General features: G+C 47.0%; 1 protein-coding gene across 6 annotated transcripts; it reads right to left on the reverse strand.

The window, feature by feature from the left end:
• Positions 1–1007: 1007 nt before the first annotated feature.
• LOC131575080 (alanine aminotransferase 1-like) lies at positions 1008–26658 on the reverse strand. 6 transcript variants are annotated; one of them, XR_009276688.1, is made up of 11 exons: positions 26054–26658; positions 25483–25591; positions 24331–24461; positions 22696–22939; positions 21514–21593; positions 17770–17888; positions 15497–15668; positions 11822–11977; positions 4414–4615; positions 2146–2884; positions 1008–1617 (listed from the first exon to the last, which is right to left on the reverse strand). XR_009276688.1 is itself a non-coding variant. In XM_058830060.1 (10 exons), exons 1-10 carry the CDS (start codon positions 26639–26641, stop codon positions 4525–4527), a joined length of 1803 nt encoding a protein of 600 aa, XP_058686043.1. In that variant the 5' UTR covers positions 26642–26658; the 3' UTR covers positions 4439–4524. The 6 variants fall into 6 exon arrangements, 5 of the variants coding, with proteins under 5 accessions (XP_058686044.1, XP_058686043.1, XP_058686045.1 ...); XM_058830060.1 differs by lacking the exons at positions 1008–1617; positions 2146–2884 and adding an exon at positions 10214–10326 and having other exon boundaries at positions 4439–4615; XM_058830061.1 differs by lacking the exons at positions 1008–1617; positions 2146–2884 and having other exon boundaries at positions 4091–4615.
• Positions 26659–27869: the final 1211 nt, after the last annotated feature.

A 27869-nucleotide genomic window follows, 5' to 3' on the forward strand; every position in this document is an offset into this window, starting at 1 on the left:
AAAAATGGGGAAATCCTGATAAATAATTAGGAAAAATCCTAAAAAAACAAAAATGGGGAAAACCCTAAAAAAAAAGGAAAAAGTCCTAAAAAAACCAGGAAAAATCCTGAAAAAAAAAACCAAAAAACGGGAAAGTCTTTTAAAAAATGGGAAAAATCTTGAACAAAACTTGGGAAAATGCTAAAAAAAATGGGGAAAATCTTGAAAAAGGGAAAAATACTAAAAAAAAAATGGGGAAAACTCCTAAAAAAAATGGAAGTCCTAAAAAAAATTGGGAAAATCCTTAAAAAAAATGGGAAAAATCTAAAAAAAAAAAAAAAGTGGGAAAAGTCCTAAAAAAAACCAGGAAAAATCATAAAAAAAAAGGGAAAATCCTTAAAAAAATGGGGAAAATGCTGGAAAAAATTGGACAATCCTGAAAAAAATGGAAAAATCCTGAAAAAAAAAAAAAAGGGAAAAGTCCTAAAAAAACTGGGAGAAGTCCTAAAAAAAACCTGGGAAAAATCCTTAAAAAAAAGGGGGAAAATCTTTGAAAAATGGGAAAACTCTTTAAAAAATATTAGGAAAAGTCCTAAAAATAAATGGGGAAAATCCGAAAAAAAATGGGAAAATCCGAAAAAATTTGGGAAAATCCTAAAAAAAATAAAAAAAAGGAAAAAATCCTAAAAAAACAGGAAAAAATAAAAAAAGAAACCAGGAAAAATCCTAAAAAAATGGGGAAAATCCTCAAAAAAATGGGAAAATCCTAAAAAAATGGAAAAAATCCTGGAGAAAAAAAAAAAAAGGGGAGAAAATCCTGAAAAAAACCAGGAAAAATCCTAAAAATAAAATGGGGAAAATCCTAAAAAATTGGGGAAAAGTCCTGCAAAAAATGGGGAAAAATCCTAAAAAAATTGAGAAAATTCCTAAAAAAATGGGGAAAATCCTAAAAAACAGGAAAAATCCTTGGATTCTGATCCCAGAGTTCTCTTCCCAAAAAAATAATAGGGAAAAAATTTAGATGCCAAAAAAAAAACTGGAGAAATCCTTGGATTTCTTTAAGAATTTGGTCCTGGAAATTTGATTTATCCCTGGAAAAAAAAGACTTTTTTATTTGAAAAAGGAATTTTATTCCCAAAAATTTGGATTTGATCCCCGGAAAAGGAAATCTGGTCCCGGAAGAAATATTTGGAGTTCCTGGAAAAGGGGATTTGATCCCTCAATTTTATCAAAAATCCCAAAATTCCAAAAAAAAATTCCAAAATCCCATCCCAGTTTCCCAAATTCCCAATCCCAAACCATTAAAATCCAGTCCCAGATTCCCAAATTCCCAAAAAATCCAATCCCAGCCCCCAAATCCATGAGATTCAAAATAAAATCTGGAATTTTGTTGGAATTCCCAAATTCCCAATCCCAGATTCTCAATCTCTTTCCCAAGCTCCCAAAATCCAAATTTTCCCCCAATTTTTTCCCCATTTTCTGTCAAATTTCCTTAAAATTTCCCAAATTTTTTCCAGAATTCCCCAATTTCCCCCAAATTCCCTAAAATTTCCTAAATCCAAATCCCAGAATTCCCAAAAATCCAACCCCAGGTTCCCAAAAAATTTCCAAAAACTCCAACCCCAGATTCCCAGAATTCTCAGATTCCAAAAAAAAATGCAAATCAAAAAAAATTCCGATCCTAAATTCCCAAATCCAATCCTGAATTCCCAAAAATTTCCAAAAAAATTCCCAAAAATCCAAACCCAGATTCCAAAAATTTGCAAATCCAAAAAAATCCTATCCTGAATTACCAAAAATTACCAAAAAATTCCCAAAAATTCAAGCCCAGATTCCCAAAAAATGTCACAAATCAAAAAAGAAACCCATCCTGAATTCCCAAAAATCCCCAGAAAATTCCCAAAAATCCAAACCCAGATTTCCAAAAAAATTGCAAACCCAAAAAATCCGATCCTGAATTCCCAAATCCAATTCTGAATTCCCAAAAATTCCCAAAAAAATTCCCAAATCCAATCCCAGACCCCAAATCCCACACAAGACTCAAAATAAAATCAGGAATTTTGTTGGAATTCCCAAAATTCCAATCCCACATTCCAAAAAGTTGCAAATCCAAAAAACCCCATCCTGAATTCCCAAAAATTCCCAGAAAATTCCCAAAAATTCAACCCCAGATTTCCAAAAAAATTGCAAATTCAAAAGAATCCAATCCTGAATTCCCAAATCAAATTTTTGGGAATTCAGATTCCCAAAAATTCCCAAAAAAATTCCCAAATCCGCTCCCGGATTCCCCAAAAATCCAACCCCAGATTCCCTAAAAAAACGCAAACCCAAAAAATCTGATCCTGAATTCCCAAATCCAATCCTGAATTCCCAAAAGTTGCCAAATAAATTCCCAGATTCCCAAATCCCACACAAGACTCAAAAAAAATCAGGAATTTTGTCAGAATTCCCAAAAATCCAATCCCAGATTCCCAAATTCCCAAAAATCCAACCCCAGATTCCCAAAATTCCCAGATCCCCAAAAAAATTGCAAATCCAAAAAAAAATCTAATCATGAATTCCCAAAAATTCCCAAAAAAATTCCCAAATCCACTCCCGGACCCCAAATCCCACATGAGACTCAAAATAAAATCAGGAATTTTGTTGGAATTCCCAAAAATCCAATCCCAGATTCCAAAAAGTTGCAAATCCAAAAAACCCCATCCTGAATTCCCAACGATCCCCAGAAAATTCCCAAAAATTCAACCCCAGATTTCCAAAAAAATTGCAAATCCAAAAGAATCCAATCCTGAATTCCCAAATCAAATTTTTGGGAATTCAAGATTCCCAAAAATTCCCCAAAGAATTCCCAAATCCAATCCCAGATTCCCCAAAAATCCAATCCCAGATTCCCAAATTCCCAAAACTCCAACCCCAGATTCCAAAAAGTTGCAAATCCAAAAAATCCGATCCTGAATTCCCAAATCCAATCCTGAATTCCCAAAAATTCCCAAAAAAATTCCCAAATCCAATCCCAGATCCCAAATCCCACACGACACTCAAAAAAAATCAGGAATTTTGTCAGAATTCCCAAAAATCCAACCCCAGATTCCCAAAAAAAATGCAAATAAAAAAAAAAATCCAATCCTGAATTCCCAAAAATTCCCAGAAAATTCCCAAAAATCCAACCCCAGATTCCCAAAATTCCCAGGTTCCCAAAGAAATTGCAAATCCAAAAAAAAATCTAATCCTGAATTCCCAAATATTCCTCAAAAAATTCCCAAAACTCCAACCCCAGATTCCCAAAAAAATCACAAATCCAAAAGAATCCAATCCTGAATTCCCAAAATTCAAAAAAAAATTCCCAAATCCAATCCCAGATTCCCAAATTCCCAAAAATCCGACCCCAGATTCCCAAAATTCCCAGATTCCCAAAAAAATTGCAAATCCAAAAGAATCCAATCCTGAATTCCCAAATCAAATTTTTGGGAATTCAAGATTCCCAAAAATTCCCCAAAGAATTCCCAAATCCAATCCCAGATTCCCCAAAAATCCAATCCCAGATTCCCAAATTCCCAAAAATCCAACCCCAGATTCCAAAAACTTGCAAATCCAAAAAATCCAATCCTGAATTCCCAAATCCAATCCTGAATTCCCAAAAATTCCCAAAAAAATTCCCAAATCCACTCCCAGACCCCAAATCCCACATGAGACTCAAAATAAAATCAGGAATTTTGTTGGAATTCCCAAAATTCCAATCCCAGATTCCCAAAAAAAAATGCAAATAAAAAAAAAATCCAATCCTGAATTCCCAAAAATCCCCAAAATATTCCCAAAAATCCAACCCCAGATTCCCAAAATTCCCAGGTTCCCAAAGAAATTGCAAATCCAAAAAAGATCTAATCCTGAATTCCCAAATATTCCTCAAAAAATTCCCAAAAATCCAACCCCAGATTCCCAAAAAAATCACAAATCCAAAAGAATCCAATCCTGAATTCCCAAAATTCAAAAAAAAATTCCCAAATCCAATCCCAGATTCCCAAAAATTCCCAAAAAAAGTCCCAAATCCCAACCCCAGACCCCAAATCCCACATGAGACTCAAAATAAAATCAGGAATTTTGTCGGAATTCCCAAAAATCCAACCCCAGATTCCCAAAATTCCCAGATCCCCAAAAAAATTGCAAATCCAAAAAAAATCTAATTCTGAATTCCCAAAAATTCCCAAAAAAATTCCCAAATCCAACCCCAGACCCCAAATCCCACACGAGACTCAAAATAAAATCAGGAATTTTGTCGGAATTCCCAAAAATCCAATCCCAGATTCCCAAATTCCCAAAAATCCAACCCCAGATTCCCAAAATTCCCAGATCCCCAAAAAAATTGCAAATCCAAAAAAAAATCTAATCATGAATTCCCAAAAATTCCCAAAAAAATTCCCAAATCCACTCCCGGACCCCAAATCCCACACGAGACTCAAAATAAAATCAGGAATTTTGTCGGAATTCCCAAGTTTTTCCAGGTCCCGGGGAATCCCGGTGGGAATTCGGCTTCCGGAAGGTTCCGGCTCAGGAGAATTCCCGCAGGAATTGGGCGTGGAAGCGGCGCAGGAGCAGCAGCGCTCGCTCCAGAGCCGGCGGCGGCAGCAGCAGCGACAGCCTGGGAACGGCCCCAGAAATAAATCCCAAAATTCCACGAATTCCTGAGTCACCAAATCCCAAAAATCCCCAAATCCCAGAGTCAGCAAATCCCAAATTTCAGAGTCACCAAATCCCAAAAATCCCCAAAATCCCAGAGTCACCAAATCCCCAAAATCCCCGAATCCCAGAGTCACCAAATCCCCAAAATCCCCAAAATCCCAGAGTCACCAAATCCACAAATTCCAGAATCCCCAAATCCCCAAATCCTCAAATCCCAAATCTCCAAATTCTCAAATCCCCAAATCTCAGTCACCAAATCCCAAATCCCAGAGTCACCAAATCCCAAATTTCAGAGTCACCAAATCCCAAAAATCCCAAATCCCAGAGTCAGCAAATCCCAAATTTCAGAGTCACCAAACCCCAAAAATCCCCGAATCCCAGAGTCACAAAATCCCAAATCCCAGAGTCACCAAATCCCAAAAAATCCCAAATCCCAGCGTCACCAAATCCCCAAATCCTCAAATCTCCAAATCTCAGTCACAAAATCCCCAAATCCCAGAGTCAGCAAATCCCAAATCCCAGAGTCACCAAATCCCCAAAATCCCCAAAATCCCAAATCCCCAAATCTCAGTCACCAAATCCCAAATCCCAAAAATCCCAGAGTCACCAAATCCACAAATTCCAGAGTCCCCAAATCCCAAATCCTCAAATCCCAAATCCCCAAATCCTCAAATCCCAAATCTCCAAATTCTCAAATCCTCAAATCCCCAAATCTCAGTCACCAAATCCCAAATCCCAGAGTCACCAAATCCCAAATCCCAGAGTCACCAAATCCCAAAAATCCCAAATCCTCAAATCCCAATTCCCAGCGTCACCAAATCCCCAAATCCTCAAATCTCCAAATCTCAGTCACAAAATCCCCAAATCCCAGAGTCAGCAAATCCCAAAATCCCAAAAATCCCAGTCACCAAATCCCAAAATTCTCAAATCCCAAATCCCAAAAATCCCAAATTCTCAAATCCTAAATCCTCAAATCCCAATCCCCAGCATCACCAAATCCCCAAATTTCAGTCACCAAATCCCAAAAATCCCAAATCCTCAAATCCCCAAATCCCCAAATCTCAGTCACCAAATCCCAAATTCCCAAATCCCAAATCCCAATCACCAAATCCCCAAATCCCAAAATCCACAAATCCCAGAGACAACAAATTCCAAATCCCCAAATCCTTAAATCTCAGTCACCAAATCCCAAAAATCCCAAATCCCAGAGTCACCAAATCCCAGAGTCACCAAATCCCAAAAATCCCAAATCCTCAAATCCCAAATCCCAGAGTCCCCAAATCCCCAAATCCTTAAATCCGAGTCACCAAATCCTCAAATCCCGAAGTCCCCAAATCCCAGTCACCAAATCCCAGAAATCCTCAAATCTCAGTCACCAAATCCCAAAAATCCCAAATCCTCAAATCCCAGAGTCACCAAATCCCAAAAATTCCAAATTCTCAAATCCCAAATCCCCAAATCCTCAAATCCCTGTATCACCAAATCCTCAAATCCCGAATCTCCAAATTCTCAAATCCTCAAATCCCCAAATCTCAGTCACCAAATCCCAAATTCCAGAGTCAGCAAATCCCAAAAATCCCAAATCCCAGAGTCACCAAATCCTAAAAATCCCAAATCCCCAAATCTCAGTCACAAAATCCCAAAATCCCCAAATCCCAGAGTCAGCAAATCCCAAAATCCCAAAAATCCCAGTCACCAAATCCCAAAATTCTCAAATCCCAAATCCCAAAAATCCCAAATTCTCAAATCCCAAATCCTCAAATCCCAATTCCCAGCGTCACCAAATCCCAAATCTCAGTCACCAAATCCCAAAAATCCCAAATCCTCAAATCCCCAAATCTCAGTCACCAAATCCCAAATTCCCAAATCCCAAATCCCAATCCCCAAATCCCAAAATCCACAAATCCCAGAGACAACAAATTCCAAATCCCCAAATCCTTAAATCTCAGTCACCAAATCGCAAAAATCCCAAATCCCAGAGTCACCAAATCCCAGAGTCACCAAATCCCAAAAATCCAAAATCCCAGAGTCCCCAAATCCTCAAATCCCAAATCCCCAAATCCCAGAGCCGCCAAATCCCAAAAATCCTCAAATCCCAGGGTCACCAAATCCCAAATCCCCAAAATCCCAAATCCCCAAATCTCAGTCACCAAATCCCAAATCCCCAAAATCCCAGAGTCACCAAATCCACAAATTCCAGAGTCCCCAAATCCCAAAAATCCCAAATCCTCAAATCCCAAATCCCCAAATCCTCAAATCCCAGCATCACCAAATCCTCAAATCCCAAATCTCCAAATTCTCAAATCCTCAAATCCCCAAATCTCAGTCACCAAATCCCAAATCCCAGAGTCACCAAATCCCAAAAATCCCAAATCCCAGAGTCACCAAATCCCAAAAATCCCAAATCCCAGAGTCACCAAATCCCAAAAATCCCAAATCCTCAAATCCCAAATCCCAGCGTCACCAAATCCCCAAATCCTCAAATCTCCAAATCTCAGTCACAAAATCCCAAAATCCCCAAATGCCAGAGTCAGCAAATCCCAAAATCCCAAAAATCCCAGTCACCAAATCCCAAAATTCTCAAATCCCAAATCCCAAAAATCCCAAATTCTCAAATCCCAAATCCTCAAATCCCAATTCCCAGCGTCACCAAATCCCCAAATTTCAGTCACCAAATCCCAAAAATCCCAAACCCCCAAATCCCAAATCTCAGTCACCAAATCCCAAAATCCACAAATCCCAGAGACAACAAATTCCAAATCCCCAAATCCTTAAATCTCAGTCACCAAATCCCAAAAATCCCAAATCCCAGAGTCACCAAATCCCAGAGTCACCAAATCCCAAATCCCCAAATCCCAAAAATCCCAAATCCTCAAATCCCAAATCCCCAAATCCCAAATCCCAGAGTCCCCAAATCCTCAAATCCCAAATCCCCAAATCCCAGAGCCGCCAAATCCCAAAAATCTCAAATCCCAGCATCACCAAATCCCCAAATCTCAGTCACCAAATCCCAAAAATCCTCAAATCCCAGGGTCACCAAATCCCAAATCCCCAAAATCCCAAATCCCCAAATCTCAGTCACCAAATCCCAAATCCCCAAAATCCCAGAGTCACCAAATCCACAAATTCCAGAGTCCCCAAATCCCAAAAATCCCAAATCCTCAAATCCCAAATCCTTAAATCCCAAATCCCAGTCACCAAATCCCCAAATCCCAAATCCCAAAAATCCCAAATCCCAAAAATCCCAAATCCTCAAATCCCAAATCCCCAAATCCTCAAATCCCAAATCTCCAAATTCTCAAATCCCCAAATCTCAGTCACCGAATCCCAAATCCCAGAGTCACCAAATCCCAAAAATCCCAAATCCCAGAGTCACCAAATCCCCAAATCCCCAAATCTCCAAATCTCAGTCACAAAATCCCAAAATCCCCAAATCCCAGAGTCAGCAAATCCCAAAATCCCAAAAATCCCAGTCACCAAATCCCAAAATTCTCAAATCCCAAATCCCAAAAATCCCAAATTCTCAAATCCCAAATCCTCAAATCCCAATTCCCAGCGTCACCAAATCCCCAAATTTCAGTCACCAAATCCCAAAAATCCCAAACCCCCAAATCCCAAATCTCAGTCACCAAATCCCAAAAATCCCAAATCCTCAAATCCCCAAGTCCCCAAATCTCAGTCACCAAATCCCAAATTCCCAAATCCCAATCCCCAAATCCCAAAATCCACAAATCCCAGAGTCACCAAATCCCCAAATCCCAAATTCCCAAATCCCAAATCTCAGTCACCAAATCCCAAATTCCCAAATCCCAAATCCCAATCACCAAATCACCAAATCCCCAAAATCCACAAATCCCAGAGACAACAAATCCCAAATCCCCAAATCCTTAAATCTCAGTCACCAAATCCCAAAAATCCCAAATCCCAGAGTCCCCAAATCCCAGTCACCAAATCCCAAAAATCCCAAATCCTCAAATCCCAATTCCCAGAGTCCCCAAATCCCCAAATCCTTAAATCCGAGTTGCCAAATCCTCAAATCCCGAAGTCCCCAAATCCCAGAGTCATCAAATCCCAGAAATCCTCAAATCTCAGAGTCACCAAATCCCAAAAATCCCAAATCCTCAAATCCCAGAGTCACCAAATCCCAAAAGTTCCAAATTCTCAAATCCCAAATCCCCAAATCCTCAAATCCCAGCATCACCAAATCCTCAAATCCCGAATCTCCAAATTCTCAAATCCTCAAATCCCCAAATCTCAGTCACCAAATCCCAAATCCCAGAGTCCCCAAATCCCAAAAATCCCAAATCCCAGAGTCACCAAATCCTAAAAATCCCAAATCCCCAAATCTCAGTCACCAAATCCTCAAATCCCCAAGTCCCAGCACCCCAAAATCCCGGTGTCCCGGCATTCCAAACTCTCAACATCCCAGGATTCCAACGTCCCCAAATCCCAACGTCCAACAAGGCAAACATCCCAAAATCCCAACACCCCAAAATCCCAACACCCCAAAATCCCAACATTCCCAAAATTCCAACAATCCCAAAATCAAAATTCTAACAATCCCAAAATCCCAACACTCAATATCCCAAAATCCCAACACCCGACATCCCAAAATTTCACACCCAACACCCCAAAATCCCACACCCAACACCCCAAAAATCCCAGCACCCGACATCCCAAAATCCTGACACCCCAAAATTCCAACAATCCCAAAATCCCAACACCCAACACCCCAAAATCCTACACCCCAAAATTCCAACAATCCCAAAATCCCAACACCCAACATCCCAAAAACCCAACACCCCAAAATCCTACACCAAACACCCCAAAATCCCAACACCCAACATCCCAAAATCCCACACCCCAAAATTCCAACAAGCCCAAAATCCAACAGCCCAAAATCCCCAAATCCCAAAATCCAACACCAACCCCCAGCCCAAACCAACCCCCACCCCTTCAAGTGTCCTCCCAATGTCCCCGAGGTGTCCCCAATGTCCCCTCAGTGTCCCCAGGGTGTCCCCAGTGTCCCCAGGGTGTCCCCAATGTCCCCTCAGTGTCCCCAGGGTGTCCCCAGTGTCCCCAGTGTCCCCGTACCCCACGTGGCCGCTGTCCCCGCTCATCCCGAAGCCGCTCCCCGGTTCCAGCTCCACTCCCGTGTCCCCAATGTCCCCAATGTCCCCAGGGTGTCCCCAATGTCCCCTCAGTGTCCCCAATGTCCCCAGGGTGTCCCCAGGGTGTCCCCGTACCCCACATGGCCGCTGTCCCCGCTCATCCCGAAGCCGCTCCCCGGTTCCAGCTCCACTCCCGTGTCCCCAATGTCCCCAATGTCCCCAATGTCCCCAATGTCGCCTCAGTGTCCCCAGGGTGTCCCCAATGTCCCCTCAATGTCCCCATACCCCACGTGGCCGCTGTCCCCGCTCATCCCGAAGCCGCTCCCCGGTTCCAGCTCCACTCCCATGTCCCCAATGTCCCCAGGGTGTCCCCAATGTCCCCTCAGTGTCCCCAATGTCCCCAATGTCCCCAGGGTGTCCCCAATGTCCCCTCAATGTCCCCGTACCCCACGTGGCCGCTGTCCCCGCTCATCCCGAAGCCGCTCCCCGGTTCCAGCTCCACTCCCGTCGCCTCCCGCAGCTCCCGGCACAGAAACGCGTCGGGCTCGAGCCCCAACTCCTGCCCCAAAGGGACACGGGAGGTGTGACATGAGGGGACAGCAGGGGACACCCTGGGGACACCCTGGGGACAGCAGGTGACACTGAGGGGACAGCGACGGGACACCGAGGGGACACGGGCTGGCCCCGAAGTGTCCCCAGGGTGTCCTCAAGGTGTCCTCAAGGTGTCCCCGGGGTGTCCCCAGCTGTCCCCACGATGTCCCCATGTCCCAGCACCCCCCACCCGCCAGGGCCGTGTCCCCGCTCCCGCTCTCCCCCATTCCGAGACCCGCTCCTGTGGCTCCCGGTGTGTCCCTGTCCCTGTCCCTGTCCCTGTCCCCTGTCCCTGTTCCCTCGATCTGTCCCTGTCCCTGTCCCCTGTCCCTGTCCCCGTCCCTGTCCCCTGTCCCTGTCCCCTCGATCTGTCCCTGTCCCCTGTCCCTGTCCCCTCGGTCTGTCCCTGTCCCCTGTCCCCGTCCCTGTCCCTGTCCCTGTCCTCTGTCCCTGCCCCTGTCCCCTGTCCCTGTCCCTGTCCCCAGTGTCCCTGTCCCTGTCCCCTGTCCCTGTCCCTGTCCCCTGTCCCTGTCCCTGCCCCTGTCCCTGTCCCTGTCCCTGTCCCCTGTCCCTGTCCCTGCCCCTGTCCCCTGTCCCTGTCCCTGTCCCCAGTGTCCCTGTCCCTGTCCCCTGTCCCTGTCCCTGTCCCCTGTCCCTGTCCCTGCCCCTGTCCCTGTCCCCTGTCCCTGTCCCTGTCCCTGTCCCTGTCCCTGTCCCTGTCCCCTGTCCCTGTCCCCTGTCCCTGTCCCTGTCCCTGTCGCTGTCCCCTGTCCCTGTCCCCTGTCCCCTGTCCCGTGTCCCTGTCCCTGTCCCCATCCCCGCCATGTCCCCAGTGTCCCTGTCCGTGTCCCCGCTGTGTCCCCGCGCTCACCCTGGCTCTGTCCCTGTCCCAATGTGTCTCTGTCCCCTCGGTCTGTCCCTGTCCCCTCCCGTTGTGTCCCCGCTGTGTCCCTGTCCCGCTGTGTCCCCTCCGTGTCCCCGCTCTCACTCTGTCCCCGTGTCCCCGCTGTGTCCCCGCTGTGTCCCCGCTGTGTCCCCGCTGTGTTCCCGCTGTGTCCCTGTCCCTTCTATGTCCCCGCTCTCTGGCTCTGTTCCGGGCTCGCTGTGTCCCCGCGGTGTCCCTGTGTCCCTGTCCCTGTCCCCGGTGTCCCCGGTCCCTGTCCCTGTCCCGCTGTGTCCCCAGTGTCCCCTGTTCCCGCTGTGTCCCCGGTGTCCCCTGTCCCTGTCCCCTGTCCCCGCTGTGTCCCCGGTGTCCCCTGTCCCTGTCCCTTTCCCCTGTCCCTGTCCCCGGTGTCCCCTCTGTGTCCCCTGTCTCTCACCCTGGCTCGGTGCCGGGCCCGCTGTGTCCCCGGTGTCCCTGTCCCCGGTGTCCCCTGTCCCTGTCCCCTCTGTGTCCCCGCTGTCCCCGCTGTGTCCCCTGTCCGTGTCCCCGGTGTCCCCTGTCCGTGTCCCCTGTCTCTCACCCTGGCTCGGTTCCGGGCCCGTTCGGGGATCCGGAGCCGGGGGAACGCGCGGGGTCCCGCGGCCGGGGGGTGGCAGCGGATCCCGGGGGCGCGGCCGAGCTCCCGCTGCAGCAGCCGGGCGTTGGAGGCCAGGTCCTGGAGCAGATCCCGGCGGTGCTGGGGATGGAAAAACGGGATAATGGGATTAACGGGATAACGGGATAACGGGATAATGGGATAACGGGATAACGGGATTAACGGGATAACAGGATAACGGGATAATGGGATAACGGGATAACGGGATTAACGGGATAACGGGATTAACGGGAAACTGGGATAACGGGATAACGGGATCAATGGGATAACGGGATTGACAGGGTAATGGGATCCAGCTCCCGCTGCACCCGCCAGGCGTTGGAGGCCAGGTCCTGGAGCAGATCCCGGCGGTGCTGGGGATGGAAAAACGGGATAATGGGATTAACGGGATAACGGGATAACGGGATTAACGGGATAACGGGATTAACGGGATCCAGCTCCCGCTGCAGCCGCCGGGCGTTGGAGGCCATGTCCTGGAGCAGATCCCGGCGGTGCTGGAAAACCGGGATAACGGGATTAACGGGATTAACGGGATAACGGGATTAACGGGAAATTTGGATAACGGGATAACAGGATTTATGGGATTAACGGGATAACGGGATCAATGGGATAACAGGATAACAGGATAACGGGATCCAGTTCCCGCTGCAGCAGCCGGGCGTTGGAGGCCAGGTCCTGGAGCAGATCCCGGCGGTGCTGGAAAACCGGGATAACGGGATAAATGGGATTAATGGGATTTATGGGATTAACGGGATAACGGGATAATGGGATTAATGGGATCAATGGGATAACGGGATAACGGGATCCAGCTCCCACCGCACCCGCCCGCTGTTGGAGGCCAGGTCCCAGAGCAGATCCCGGCGGTGCTGGGGGTGGAAAAACGGGATAATGGGATTAACAGGATTTATGGGATAATGGGATTAACTGGATTAATGGGATAACGGGATAACAGGAAACTGGGATAACGGGATAACGGGATCAATGGGATAACGGGATTAACGGGGTAATGGGATCCAGCTCCCGCTGCATCCGCCGGGCATTGGAGGCCAGGTCCTGGAGCAGATCCCGGCGGTGCTGGAAAACCGGGATAACGGGATAATGGGATAATGGGATTAACGGGATACCGGGATTAACGGGATACCGGGATACCGGGATTAACGGGATAACGGGATTAACGGGATAACGTGATAATAGGATTTACGGGATAACGGGATAAATGGGATTAATGGGATAACAGGATCCAGCTCCCGCCGCAGCCACCAGGCGTTGCAGGCCAGGTCCCGGAGCAGATCCTGGCGGTGCTGGAAAACCGGGATAACGGGATAATGGGATTAATGGGATTTATGGGATGGGATTTATGGGATTTATGGGATTTATGGGATTTATGGGATTTATGGGATGGGATTTACGGGATTTATAGGATTTATGGGATTTTTGGGATTTTTGGGATTTATGGGATTTACGGGATTTTTTGGATTTTGAGGATTTATGGGATTTATGGGATTTACGGGATTTACAGGATTTACAGGATTTATGGGATTTATGGGATTTTTGGGATTTACGGGATTTATGGGATTTACAGGATTTCCGGGATTTTGGGGATTTATGGGATTTAGGGAATGGGATGGGATTTAGGAAATTTATGGGATTTCCGGGATTTATGGGATTTTTGATATTTACCAGATTTTTGGGATTGATGGGATTTAGGGAATGGGATGGGATTTACAGGATTTCCGGGATTTGCTGGATTTACGGGATTTATGGGATTTATGGGATTTTTGGGATTTATGGGATTTTGGGGATTTACGGGATTTTGGGGATTTTTGGGATTTAGGGGATTTAGGGGATTTTTTTGATTTATGGGATTTAGGGGATTTTTGGGATTTACGGGATTTGGGGGATTTATGGGATTTAGGGGATTTCCAGGATTTATGGGATTTCCGTGATTTTTCGGATTTAGGGGATTTCTGGGATTTCAGGGATTTAGGGGATTTTTGGGATTTACGGTATTTTGAGAATTTATGGGATTTTTCAGATTTTATGGGGTTTATGGGATTTAGGGCATTTACGGGATTTATGGTATTTTTGGGATTTACAGGATTTATGGCATTTCCGGGATTTATGGGATTTTTGGGACTTATGGGATTTAGGGGATTTAGGGGATTTATGCAGTTTATGGGATGGGATTTATGGGATTTTGGGGATTTTTTGGATTTACGGGATTTATGGAATTTATGGGATTTACAGGATTTTTTTGGATTTGGGGGATTTTTGGGGATTTATGGGATTTTGGGGATTTTTCGGATTTACGGGATTTCTGGGATGGGATTTATGTGATTTATGGGATTTAGGGAATTTATGGGATTTCCGGGATTTATGGGATTTCCGGGATTTTTCAGATTTACGGGATTTCCGGGATTTATGGGATTTATGGGATTTCGGGGATTTGATGGGATTTATGGGATGGGATTTACGGGATTTATGGGATTTATGGGATTTATGGGATTTACGGGATTTACAGGATTTATGGGATTTACAGGATTTATGGGATTTACAGGATTTATGGGATTTATGGGATTTACGGGATTTACAGGATTTATGGGATTTATGGGATTTATGGGATTTATGGGATTTACAGGATTTATGGGATTTACAGGATTTATGGGATTTACAGGATTTATGGGATTTAGGGAATGGGATGGGATTTAGGAAATTTATGTGATTTCTGGGATTTATGGGATTTTTGAGATTTACCAGATTTTTGGGATTGATGGGATTTAGGGAATGGGATGGGATTTATGGGATTTCCGAGATTTATGGGATTTATGGGATTTAAAGGATTTCCGGGATTTACTGTATTTACGGGATTTATGGGATTTTTGGGATTTACGAGATTTTGGGGATTTATGGGATTTACAGGATTTCCGGGATTTACTGGATTTACGGGATTTATGGGATTTTTGGGATTTACGAGATTTTGGGGATTTATGGGATTTACAGGATTTAGGGGATTTAGGGGATTTTTTGGATTTATGGGATTTCGGGGATTTTTGGGATTTATGGGATTTACAGGATTTTGGGGATTACTGGGATTTCTGGGATTTACAGGATTTCCGGGATTTACTGAATTTACGGGATTTATGGGATTTATGGGATTTTTGGGATTTACGGGATTTGGGGGATTTATGGGATTTATGGGATTTTGGGGATTTACGGGATTTCCGGGATTTACTGGATTTACGGGATTTATGGGATTTTTGGGATTTACGGGATTTCCGGGATTTATGGGATTTATGGGATTTATGGGATTTTTGGGATTTCTGCGATTTACAGGATTTATGGGATTTAGGGGATTTTTTGGATTTATGGGATTTCGGGGATTTTATGGGATTTATGGGACTTATGGGATTTAGGGGATGGGATGGGATTTATGGGATTTACGGGATTTATGGGATTTATGGGATGGGATTTACGGGATTTAGGGGATTTATGGGTTTTTTGGGATTTACGGGATGGGATTTTTGGGATTTATGGGATTTTTGGGATTTATGGGATTTCCGGGACCCGCAGAATCCCAAGCCCAGGCCTCTCTCCCAGCACCTTTTCCAGCTCCCTGCGGATGGGATCCCGCTGATCCGGCGGCTCCAGGAGCAGATCCAGCAGGATCCGGCCGGGAACGCAGGGCCGGGGGATGGATTGAGCCAGCTGGAACGGCCGCCGGAGCCGCGGCTCCACGTTCACCAGCTCCAGGAATCCCACCCGGAATCCGCTCCTGCGGCACCGGAATTCCCAACATTCATTCCCGAAATTCGTTCATTCCCAAAATTCATTCCCGGAATTTGAGGCCTTCCCGGTTTTTTCTCAAAATTCCAGCTCCAGGAATCCCACCTGGAATCAGGTCCTGGGGAACCACTGCTGTTCCCTCACGCCCTTCCACACCATTCCCAAAATTCCCAGTATTCCCAAAATTCCCAAAATTCCAGCTCCAAAATTCCCACCTGGAATCTGCTCCTGGGGCACCGCCACTGTTCCCTCACCCCCTTCCATCCCAATCCCAAAATTCCCCAAATCCCCCAAATCCCTGTTGAATATTCCCGTCGAATTCCCATCATTCCCGTTGAATGTTCCCATTATTCCCATTGTCATTCCCACTGTTATTCCCATTCAATATTCCTGTTATTCCCATTAATCCCGTTGAATGTTCCCATTATTCCCATTGTCATTCCCACTGTTATTCCCATTCAATATTCCTGTTATTCCCATTAATCCCGTTGAATGTTCCCATTATTCCCATTGTTATTCCCATTGTCATTCCCATTGAATATTCCCGTTGTTATTCCTGTTGTTATTGAATTCCCATCATTCCCATCATTCACATTGTTATTCCCGTTGAATTCCCATTGTTTTTCCTGTTATTCCCCTTGTTATTCCCATTGTCATTCCCGTTGTCATTCCCGTCATTTCCATTGTTTTTCCTGTTGTTTTTCCCATTATTCCCACTGTTATTCCCGTCATTCCCATTGTCATTCCCATTGAATTCCCGTTGTTATTTCCGCTGTTATTCCCATTGTCATTCCCATTGAATTCCCATTGTTACTCCCGCTGTTTTTCCCATTGTTATTCCCATTGAATTCCCGTCATTCCCATCATTCCCATTGTTTTTCCTGTTGTTATTCCTGTTGTTTTTTCCCATTATTCCCGTTGCTATTCCCATTGTTTATTCCCATTGTTTTTCCCGTCATTCCCGTTGAATTCCCGTTGTCATTCCCGTCATTCCCATTGTCATTCCCGCTCTTATTCCTATTGTTTTTCCCATTATTCCCGCTGTTATTCCCATTGAATTCCCGTTATTCCCATTGAATATTCCCATTGTTTTTCCCATCATTCCCGTTGAATTCCCATTATTCCCGTTGTTATTCCCATTGTTATTCCCATTGTTATTCCCGTTATTCCCGTTGTTTTTCCCATTATTCCCATTGAATATTCCCGTTGTTTTTCCCGTCATTCCCATTGTTTTTCCTGTTGTTTTCCTGTTGTTTTTCCCGTTATTCCCACTGTTATTCCCGTTGAATTCCCGTTATTCCCATTGAATATTCCCTTTGTTTTTCCCATTGTTTTTCCCGTTATTCCCACTATTATTCCCATTGAATATTCCCGTTGTTTTTCCTGTTATTCCCATTGAATATTCCCATTGTTTTTCCCACTGTTTTTCCCATTGTTTTTCCCGTTATTCCTGCTGTCATTCCCGTTGTCACTCCCGTCATTCCCATTGTTATTCCCATTGTTTTTCCCATTGTTATTCCCGTTGTTATCCCTGTCATTCCCATTGTTTTTCCTGCTGTTATTCCCGTTGTTTTCCCTGTTATTCCCACTGAATATTCCCGTTGTTTTTCCCACTGTTTTTCCCATTATTCCTGCTGTTATTCCCATTGAATTCCCGTTATTCCCATTGCATATTCCCATTGAATATTCCCATTGTTTTTTCCCCATTGAATATTCCCATTGTTTTTTCCCATTGAATATTCCCATTGAATATTCCCGTTGTTTTTCCTGTTATTCCCGCTGTTATTCCCATTGTTTTTCTCATTATTCCCATTGTCATTCCCGTTGTTTTTCCCATCATTCCCGCTGTTTTTCCCGTTGAATTCCCATCATTCCCACTGAATATTCCCGTTGTTTTTACCCATTGAATATTCCCATTGATTATTCCCATTGTTTTTCCTGTTATTCCCGCTGTTATTCCCATTGTTTTTCTCATTATTCCCATTGTCATTCCCGTTGTTTTTCCCATTATTCCCGTTGTTTTTCCCATTATTCCCGTTGTTTTTCCCATTATTCCCATTGTTTTTCCCGTTATTCCGGCGGTTCCGCACCGCAGGGAGTGGAAGGAGATCAGTTGGACGCTCGTGGCCAGGGGTGGCCCCAGCTGGGCCAGGACTCGCCGCAGGGACAGGAACGGACGCTCGGGATCAAAGGCTCGCTCCTGCTGCACCTGGAAAACATTCCCAAAAATCCACTGGGAATTCCCAAAAATTCCTCCAGGAATTCCCAAAAATTCCTCTGGGTGTTCCCAAAAAATCCTCTCAAAACTCAAAAAAAATCCTCAAGGAATTCCCCAAAAATCCTCCAAACATTCCCAAAAAATCCTCCGGGAATTCCAAAAAAATCCTTCAGGCATTGCCAAAAAATCCTTCAGGAATTCTCAAAAAATCCTCCAGGTGTTCCCAAAAAATCCTCTCGAAATTCAAAAAAAATCCTCTGGGAATTCCCAAAAAATCATCCGGGAATTATCAAAAAATCCTCCAGAAATTCCCAAAAATTCCTCCAGGAATTCCCAAAAAATCCTCCAGGTGTTCCCAAAAAATCCTCTGGGAATTCCCAAAAAATCCTCTGGGAATTCCCAAAAAATCATCCGGGAATTATCAAAAAATCCTCCAGAAATTCCCAAAAATTCCTCCAGGAATTCCCAAAAAATCCTCCGGGAATTCCCAAAAAATCCTCCAAACATTCCCCAAAAAAATCCTCCACACATTCCAAAAAAATCCTCCGGACATTCCCAAAAAATCCTTCAGGAATTCCCAAAAATTCCTCCAGGAATTCCCAAAAAATCCTCTGGGAATTCCCAAAAAATCATCCGGGAATTATCAAAAAATCCTCCAGGAATTCCCAAAAATTCCTCCAGGAATTCCCAAAAAATCCTCCAGGTGTTCCCAAAAAATCCTCTCAAAATTCCAAAAAAATCCTCTGGGAATTCCCAAAAAATCATCCGGGAATTATCAAAAAATCCTCCAGAAATTCCCAAAAATTCCTCCAGGAATTCCCAAAAAATCCTCCAAACATTCCCCAAAAAAAATCCTCCACACATTCCAAAAAAATCCTCCGGACATTCCCAAAAAAATCCTTCAGGAATTCCCAAAAATTCCTCTGGGAATTCCCCAAAAAAATCCTCCAGACATTTCCAAAAAAATCCCCTGGGTATTCCCAAAAAATCCCCTGGGTATTCCCAAAAAATCCTCCAGGAATTCCCAAAAAATCCGCCAGGTGTTGCCAAAAAACCCTTTAGGAATTCCCAAAAAAATCCTCTGGGAATTCCCAAAAAATCCTACACACATTCCCAAAAAATCCTCAGGGTATTCCCAAAAAATCCTCCAAACATTCCCAAAAAATTCTCAAACATTCCCCAAAAAAATCCTCCGGGAATTCCCAAAAAATCCTCCAGGAATTCCCAAACATCCTCCAGGAATTGCCAAAAAAATCCTTCAGGAATTCACAAAAAAAATCCTCCACACATTCAAAAAAAAAATCCTCCGGGAGTTCCCAAAAAATTCTCCAAACCTTCCCAAAAAATCCTCCAGGAATTTCCAAAAATTCCTCCGGGAATTCCCAAAATTCCTCTGGGAATTCTCAAAAAATCCTCCAGGTGTTCCCAAAAAATCCTCTCGAAATTCAAAAAAAATCCTCTGGGAATTCCCAAAAAATCATCCGGGAATTATCAAAAAATCCTCCAGAAATTCCCAAAAATTCCTCCAGGAATTCCCAAAAAATCCTCCAGGTGTTCCCAAAAAATCCTCTGGGAATTCCCAAAAAATCCTCTGGGAATTCCCAAAAAATCATCCGGGAATTATCAAAAAATCCTCCAGAAATTCCCAAAAATTCCTCCAGGAATTCCCAAAAAATCCTCCGGGAATTCCCAAAAAATCCTCCAAACATTCCCCAAAAAAATCCTCCACACATTCCAAAAAAATCCTCCGGACATTCCCAAAAAATCCTTCAGGAATTCCCAAAAATTCCTCCAGGAATTCCCAAAAAATCCTCTGGGAATTCCCAAAAAATCATCCGGGAATTATCAAAAAATCCTCCAGAAATTCCCAAAAATTCCTCCAGGAATTCCCAAAAAATCCTCCGGGAATTCCCAAAAAATCCTCCAAACATTCCCCAAAAAAATCCTCCACACATTCCAAAAAAATCCTCCGGACATTCCCAAAAAATCCTTCAGGAATTCCCAAAAATTCCTCCAGGAATTCCCAAAAAATCCTCTGGGAATTCCCAAAAAATCATCCGGGAATTATCAAAAAATCCTCCAGGAATTCCCAAAAATTCCTCCAGGAATTCCCAAAAAATCCTCCAGGTGTTCCCAAAAAATCCTCTCAAAATTCCAAAAAAATCCTCTGGGAATTCCCAAAAAATCATCCGGGAATTATCAAAAAATCCTCCAGAAATTCCCAAAAATTCCTCCAGGAATTCCCAAAAAATCCTCCAAACATTCCCCAAAAAAAATCCTCCACACATTCCAAAAAAATCCTCCGGACATTCCCAAAAAAATCCTTCAGGAATTCCCAAAAATTCCTCTGGGAATTCCCCAAAAAAATCCTCCAGACATTTCCAAAAAAATCCCCTGGGTATTCCCAAAAAATCCCCTGGGTATTCCCAAAAAATCCTCCAGGAATTCCCAAAAAATCCGCCAGGTGTTGCCAAAAAACCCTTTAGGAATTCCCAAAAAAATCCTCTGGGAATTCCCAAAAAATCCTACACACATTCCCAAAAAATCCTCAGGGTATTCCCAAAAAATCCTCCAAACATTCCCAAAAAATTCTCAAACATTCCCCAAAAAAATCCTCCGGGAATTCCCAAAAAATCCTCCAGGAATTCCCAAACATCCTCCAGGAATTGCCAAAAAAATCCTTCAGGAATTCACAAAAAAAATCCTCCACACATTCAAAAAAAAAATCCTCCGGGAGTTCCCAAAAAATTCTCCAAACCTTCCCAAAAAATCCTCCAGGAATTTCCAAAAATTCCTCCGGGAATTCCCAAAATTCCTCTGGGAATTCCCAAAAAAATCCTCCAGGTGTTCCCAAAAAATCCTCTCGAAATTCCAAAAAAATCCTCTGGGAATTCCCAAAAAATCATCCGGGAATTATCAAAAAATCCTCCAGAAATTCCCAAAAATTCCTCCAGGAATTCCCAAAAAATCCTCCGGGAATTCCCAAAAAATCCTCCAAACATTCCCCAAAAAAATCCTCCACACATTCCAAAAAAATCCTCTGGACATTCCCAAAAAATCCTTCAGGAATTCCCAAAAATTCCTCTGGGAATTCCTAAAAAAAATCCTCCAAACATTTCCAAAAAAATCCCCTGGGTATTCCCAAAAAATTCTCTGGGAATTCCCAAAAATTCCTCTTGGAATTCCCAAAAAATTCCTCCGGGAATTCCCCAAAAAAATCCTCCAAACATTCCCAAAAAAATCCTCCAGGTGTTCCCAAAAAATCGGTCCCATTCCCGCCCATTCCCGGTGGAATTCCCGCCCATTCCCGACCATTCCCGAAGGAACTCCCGACCATTCCCGACCATTCCCGACCATTCCCGAACATTCCCGATGGAATTCCCGACCATTCCCGAACATTTCTGAAGGAACTCCCGACCATTGCCGACCATTGCCGACCATTGCCGACCATTCCCGAATATTCCCGAACATTCCCGAGGGAACTCCCGAACATACCCGAACATTCCCAAAGGAATTCCCGCCCATTCCCGCTCATTCCCGACCGTTCCCGATGGAATTCCCGCCATTCCCGATGGAATTCCCGCCATTCCCGATGGAATTCCCGCCATTCCCTCACCTCGTGGCCCAGCAGCAGCAGCCCCTCCTCGGCCGCCAGGCGCGCGAGCCCCGCCAGGAGCTCCCGGCTCAGCACCTGGCCTGGGGGAAACTGAGGCACGGTCCCGGGGAAACTGAGGCACGGCCCGAGGGGGGGGGGGGGGGGAGGGTTCGGAGGGAAACTGAGGCACGGTCTGGGGGGAACTGAGGCACGGTCCCAGGGAAACTGAGGCACGGTCGGGGGGGAAACTGAGGCACGGCCCGGGGGAAAACTGAGGCAGGGGACGGGACTACTCGGATCCCGCAGGTAAACTGAGGCACGGGACGGAAATAACCGGATCCAAAGGGGAAACTGAGGCACGGGGACAGGAATAACGGGATCCCAGAGGGGAAACTGAGGCACGGGATGGGAATTACCAGAACCCAGAAGGGAAACTGAGGCAGGGGACGGGAATAACCCGAACCCAGAGGGAAACTGAGGCACGGGGTGTAAATAACCGGATCCAAAGGGGAAACTGAGTCAGGGGACGGGAATAACCGGATCCCAGAGGGAAACTGAGGCACGGGAGGGGAATAACCGGATCCCAGAGGGGAAACTGAGGCAGGGGAGGGGAACAACCGGATTCCAAAGGGAAACTGAGGCTCAGGATTGAAATACCCGGATACCGCAGGTAAACTGAGGCAGGGGACGGGAATAACCGGATCCCAGAGGGGAAACTGAGGCAGAGGATGGGACTAACTGGATCCCAGAGGGGAAACTGAGGCATGGGATGAGAATAACTGGATCCAAATGGGGAAACTGAGGCACGGGACGGGAATAACCGGATCCCAGAGGTAAACTGAGGCACGGGATGGGAATTACCAGAACCCAGAAGGGAAACTGAGGCAGGGGACGGGAATAACCGGAACCCAGGGGGAAACTGAGGCAGGGGAGGGGAACAACCGGATCCCAAAGGGAAACTGAGGCACGGGACGGGAATAACTAGATCCCGCAGGTAAACTGAGGCACGGGGTGTAAATAACCGGATCCAAAGGGGAAACCGAGGCACGGGATGAGAATAACCGGATCCCAGAGGGGAAACTGAGGCAGGGGACGGGAATACCCGGATCCCGCAGGTAAACTGAGGCAGGGGATGGGAATAACGGGATCCCAGAAGGGAAACTGAGGCAGGGGACGGGAATTCCCGGGAATGCCCGGACTCACCGGTGGGGTCCCCGGGATTGACCACGCACAGAACCCGCGGGCGGCACCGGCCCCGCGCCCCCCGCAGCTCCCGGAGCAGCGCGGCCTCGTCCGGGACCCAACCCCGGGGCTCGGAGAGCGCGTACGGAACCGGAACCGCCCCCGCCAGCAGCGCGGCCTCCCGGAGAACCGGCGGGCCCGGAACCGGTACCAGAACCCCCGCGGGAAGGGCCGGGGGAGGCAGCGAGAACAGAGACAGCACGAACTGGGAATGGGATAAAAACAATGGGAAAACAATGGGATAATAGCGGGATAATAACGGGAAAATAACGGGAAAATAACGGGATAATAACGGGATAATAATGGGATAATAACGGGATAATAACGGGATAATAATGGGATAATAACGGGATAATAACGGGATAACAATGGGATAATAACGGGATAATAACGGGATAATAACGGGATAACAATGGGAAAACAACGGGATAATAACGGGATAATAATGGGATAATAACGGGATAATAACAGGAAAATAACGGGATAATAACGGGATAATAACGGGACAATAACGGGATAATAATGGGAAAATAATGGGATAATAACGGGAAAATAATGGGATAACAATGGGATAACAATGGGATAATAATGGGATAATAACGGGATAATAACGGGATAATAACGGGATAATAACGGGATAATAACGGGATAATAACGGGATAACAATGGGATAATAACGGGATAATAACGGGATAATGGGATAATGACGGGGTAATAATGGGATAACAATGGAATAACAATGGGATAACAATGGGATAATAATGGGATAATAACGGGATAATAACGGGATAATAATGGGATAATAACGGGATAACAATGGGATAATAACGGGATAACAATGGGATAATAACAGGATAATGGGATAATGACGGGGTAATAATGGGATAACAACGGGATAATAACGGGATAACGGGATAACAGAATAATGGGATAACAGGGTAACGATGGGATAACGGGATAACGAGTAACCGGTATTGGGATAACAGGATCTGGGCTGGGGGCCCCATTCCCTGTTTGGAGTCCCCATTCCCAGTTTTTGGTCCCATATCCCATATCCCATATCCCATATCCCATATCCCATATCCCATTCCCATATCCCACTCCCATATCCCATATCCCATATCCCATTCCCATATCCCACTCCCATATCCCATATCCCATATCCCACTCCCATATCCCATATCCCACTCCCATATCCCATATCCCATATCCCATATCCCATATCCCATATCCCATATCCCATATCCCATTCCCATATCCCATATCCCATATCCCATATCCCATATCCCATATCCCATTCCCACATCCCATATCCCATATCCCATATCCCATATCCCATTCCCATATCCCATATCCCATATCCCATATCCCATATCCCATATCCCATATCCCACACCCCATATCCCATATCCCATATCCCATATCCCATATCCCATATCCCATATCCCATATCCCACTCCCATATCCCATATCCCATATCCCATATCCCATATCCCATATCCCATTCCCATATCCCATATCCCATATCCCATTCCCATATCCCACTCCCATATCCCGTTCCCGTTCCCGATCCCGATCCCGTTCCCGCTCTCTCACCGGGATCATGGTGGCGGTGCCGCTGCACAGGATGATGTTCCCGGGATGGCAGGGGAATCCATCCCGGAATTCCAGGAACCGGGAGATCCTGCCGGGAACGCCGTGGGATCGGTGCTCGTGGTTGTATCCCCCTGCGGCAACGGGATCGGCCTCGGATCCAGCGGGATCGCACGGAAATCCCACGGGATCAGCCCCAAATCCCACGGGATCGGCCCCAAATCCAGAGGGATCAGCCCCAAATCCCACGGGATCGGCCCCAAATCCAAAGGGATTGGCCCCAAATGCAGTGGGATTGACCCCAAATCCCATGGGATTAGCCACAAATCCAATGGAATCCCAAATCCAGTGGGATCAGCCCCAAATGCAGAGGGATTGGCCCCAAATCCAAAGGGATCGGCCCCAAATCCAACGGGATCCCAAACCCAGCAGGATCAGCCTCAAATCCCTCAATATCCCAAATCCAATGGGATCAGCACAAATCCCATGGGATCGACCCCAAATCCAATGGGATAAACCCCAAATCCAGTGGAATCCCAAATCCCGTGGGATTGGCCTCAAATCCAGTGGGATCGGCCCCAAATCCAGAGGGATTGGCCCCAAATCCAATGGAATCCCAAATCCAGTGGGATTAGCCCCAAATCCAGTGGGATTGACCCCAAATCCCATGGGAATGGCCCCAAATCCAACGGGATCCCAAACCCAGCAGGATCAGCCTCAAATCCCTCAATATCCCAAATCCAATGGGATCAGCACAAATCCCATGGGATCGATCCCAAATCCAATGGGATCAGCCTCGAATCCCTTTGGGATCGCCATTCCCACCGATATGCCCGGAATCCATTTCCCTTCCCGAATAATCCCGAATCCCTCTGGGATCGCCATTCCCACCGATATTCCCGGAATCCATTTCCCTTCCCGGATAATCCCAAATCCCTTTGGGATCACCATTCCCACCGATATTCCCGGAATCCATTTCCCTTCCCAGATATTCCCGAATCCCTTTGGGATCGCCATTCCCACCGATATTCCCGGAATCCATTTCCCTTCCCGGATAATCCCGAATCCCTCTGGGATCGCCATTCCCACCGATATTCCCGGAATCCATTTCCCTTCCCGGATAATCCCGAATCCCTCTGGGATCGCCATTCCCACCGATATTCCCGGAATCCATTTCCCGCAGGATGCTCCGGGCCCGGTCCCGCACGGCCTCGGGGAGAGCGGGAGACTCCAAAAGTTCGGGAAGAGCGCAGGCGGCCAAAATCTGGGAATGGGAACACGGAGAATTCAGGATTTGGGACACGGGGGGGACATTCCCGGTGATCCCGAGGGGACGTTCCCGGGGGACATTCCCGGTTATCCCGGAGGGGCATTCCCGGTTATCCCAGGGGACATTCCCGGTTATCCCGAGGGGACATTCCCGGTTATCCCGAGGGGATATTCCCGGTTATCCCGGGAGACATTCCCGGTTATCCCGGAGGGGCATTCCCGGTTATCCCGGGGACATTCCCGCTTATCCCGGGGACATTCCCAGGGGACATTCCCGGTTATCCCGGGGGACATTCCCGGTTTTCCCGGGGCCATTCCCGGTTATCCCAGGGGACATTCCCGGTGATCCCGGGGATATTCCCGAGGGACATTCCCGGTTTTCCCGGGGACATTCCCGAGGGACATTCCCGGTTTTCCCGGGGCCATTCCCGGTTATCCCGGGGGCCATTCCCGGTACCTGGCGCAGGACCAGGGGCAGCTCCCGCCCCGCGGCCTGAGCGTCATCACCGCCGCAGTCCAGGGGTGGCACGAACGGCTCCGGGGACACCCCCGGGGACACCTCCGGGGACAGCGGGGACACCCCCGGGGACACCTCCGGGGACACCCCAGGGGGGTCAGGGGACACCGGGGACAGCACCGAGGACACCAGCGGGGGGTCAGGTGGCCCAGGTGACCCCCCTGGTGTCCCCAAGGTCCCCGGTGCTGTCCCCGGTGTCCCCAAGATCCCCGGGGGTGTCCCCGCTGTCCCCGGTGTCCCCAAGATTCCCGGTGGTGTCCCCGCTGTCCCCGGTGTTCCCGGTGTCCCCGGTGGTGTCCCCAAGGTCCCCGCTGTCCCCAAGGTCCCCGGTGGTGTCCCCAAGGTCCCCGGTGGTGTCCCCGCTGTCCCCAAGATCCCCGCCAGTGTCCCCGGTGGTGTCCCCAAGGTCCCCGGTGGTGTCCCCAAGGTCCCCGCTGTCCCCAAGGTCCCCGGTGGTGTCCCCAAGGTCCCCGGTGTCCCCAGGGTCCCCGGTGGTGTCCCCGCCGGTGTCCCCTCGGTGGCCGCCATGGCTGTGACGGTGGCGGTGGCGGAGCGCCAGGGGGAGGTGACAGAGAAAGGGACCGGACGGGAGAGCGGGGACGGGAAAATGGGAAATTGGGGAAAAACCGGGAGAAATGGGGCTGGGAAATTGGGGGAAAACCGGGAGAAATGGGGCTGGGAAATGGGGAGAAACCGGGAGAACTGGGTTTGGAAAAGGAGCTGGGAATGGGAAATGGGGGGAAATCTGGGGAAAGTGAGGCAGGGGGTGCTCTGGGAACTGGGATCGGGAATTGGGGCAGGGAATGGGATGAGGGGTGGGGACAGCTCGGTGTCCCCTGGTCACCCTCGGCACGGGGCACCGGGGGGACCCCAAAACATGAACCGGGACCCCAAAACATCAATCCTGACCCCAAAACATGAACCCTGACCCCAAAACATGGACCGGGACCCCAAAAACATAAACCTGACCCCAAAACATGAACCCTGACCCCAAAACATGGACCAGGATCCCAAAGACATCAATCCTGACCCCAAAACATGAACCCCGACCTCAAAACATGAACCGGAACCCCAAAACATCAATCCTGACCCCAAAACATCAATCCTGACCCCAAAACATGAACCCTGACCCCAAAACATGGACCGGGACCCCAAAAACATAAACCTGACCCCAAAATATGAACCCTGACCCCAAAAACATGAACTCTGACCCCAAAACATGGACCGGGACCCCAAAAACATAAACCTGACCCCAAAACGTGGACCAGGACCCCAAAAACATAAACCTGACCCCAAAATATGAACCCTGACCCCAAAAACATAAACCTGACCCCAAAACATGGACTGGGATCCCAAAGACATCAATCCTGACCCCAAAACATGGACCCGGACCTCAAAACATGAACCGGGACCCCAAAACATCAATCCTGACCCCAAAACATGAATCGGGACCCCAAAACATGAACCGGGCCCCTCCCCCAGGCTGCGCTTCCCGAGGATCCCGATCCCAAAGATCCCGATCCTGATCCTGAAGATCCCGATCCTGAGGATCCTGAGGATCCTGATCCAGATCCCGATCCTCATCCCAGTCCCAAAGATCCCAATCCTGATCCTGAAGATCCCGATCCTGAGGATCCTGATCCAGATCCCGATCCCAAAGATCCCAATCCTGATCCTGAAGATCCCAGTCCTGATCCCGATCCCGATCCTGAGGATCCCAATCCTGATCCTCATCCCGATCCTGATCCCCAAGATC

The sequence above is a fragment of the Poecile atricapillus genome, chromosome 2 (assembly GCF_030490865.1).
Source record: "Poecile atricapillus isolate bPoeAtr1 chromosome 2, bPoeAtr1.hap1, whole genome shotgun sequence".
Lineage (NCBI taxonomy): Eukaryota > Metazoa > Chordata > Aves > Passeriformes > Paridae > Poecile > Poecile atricapillus.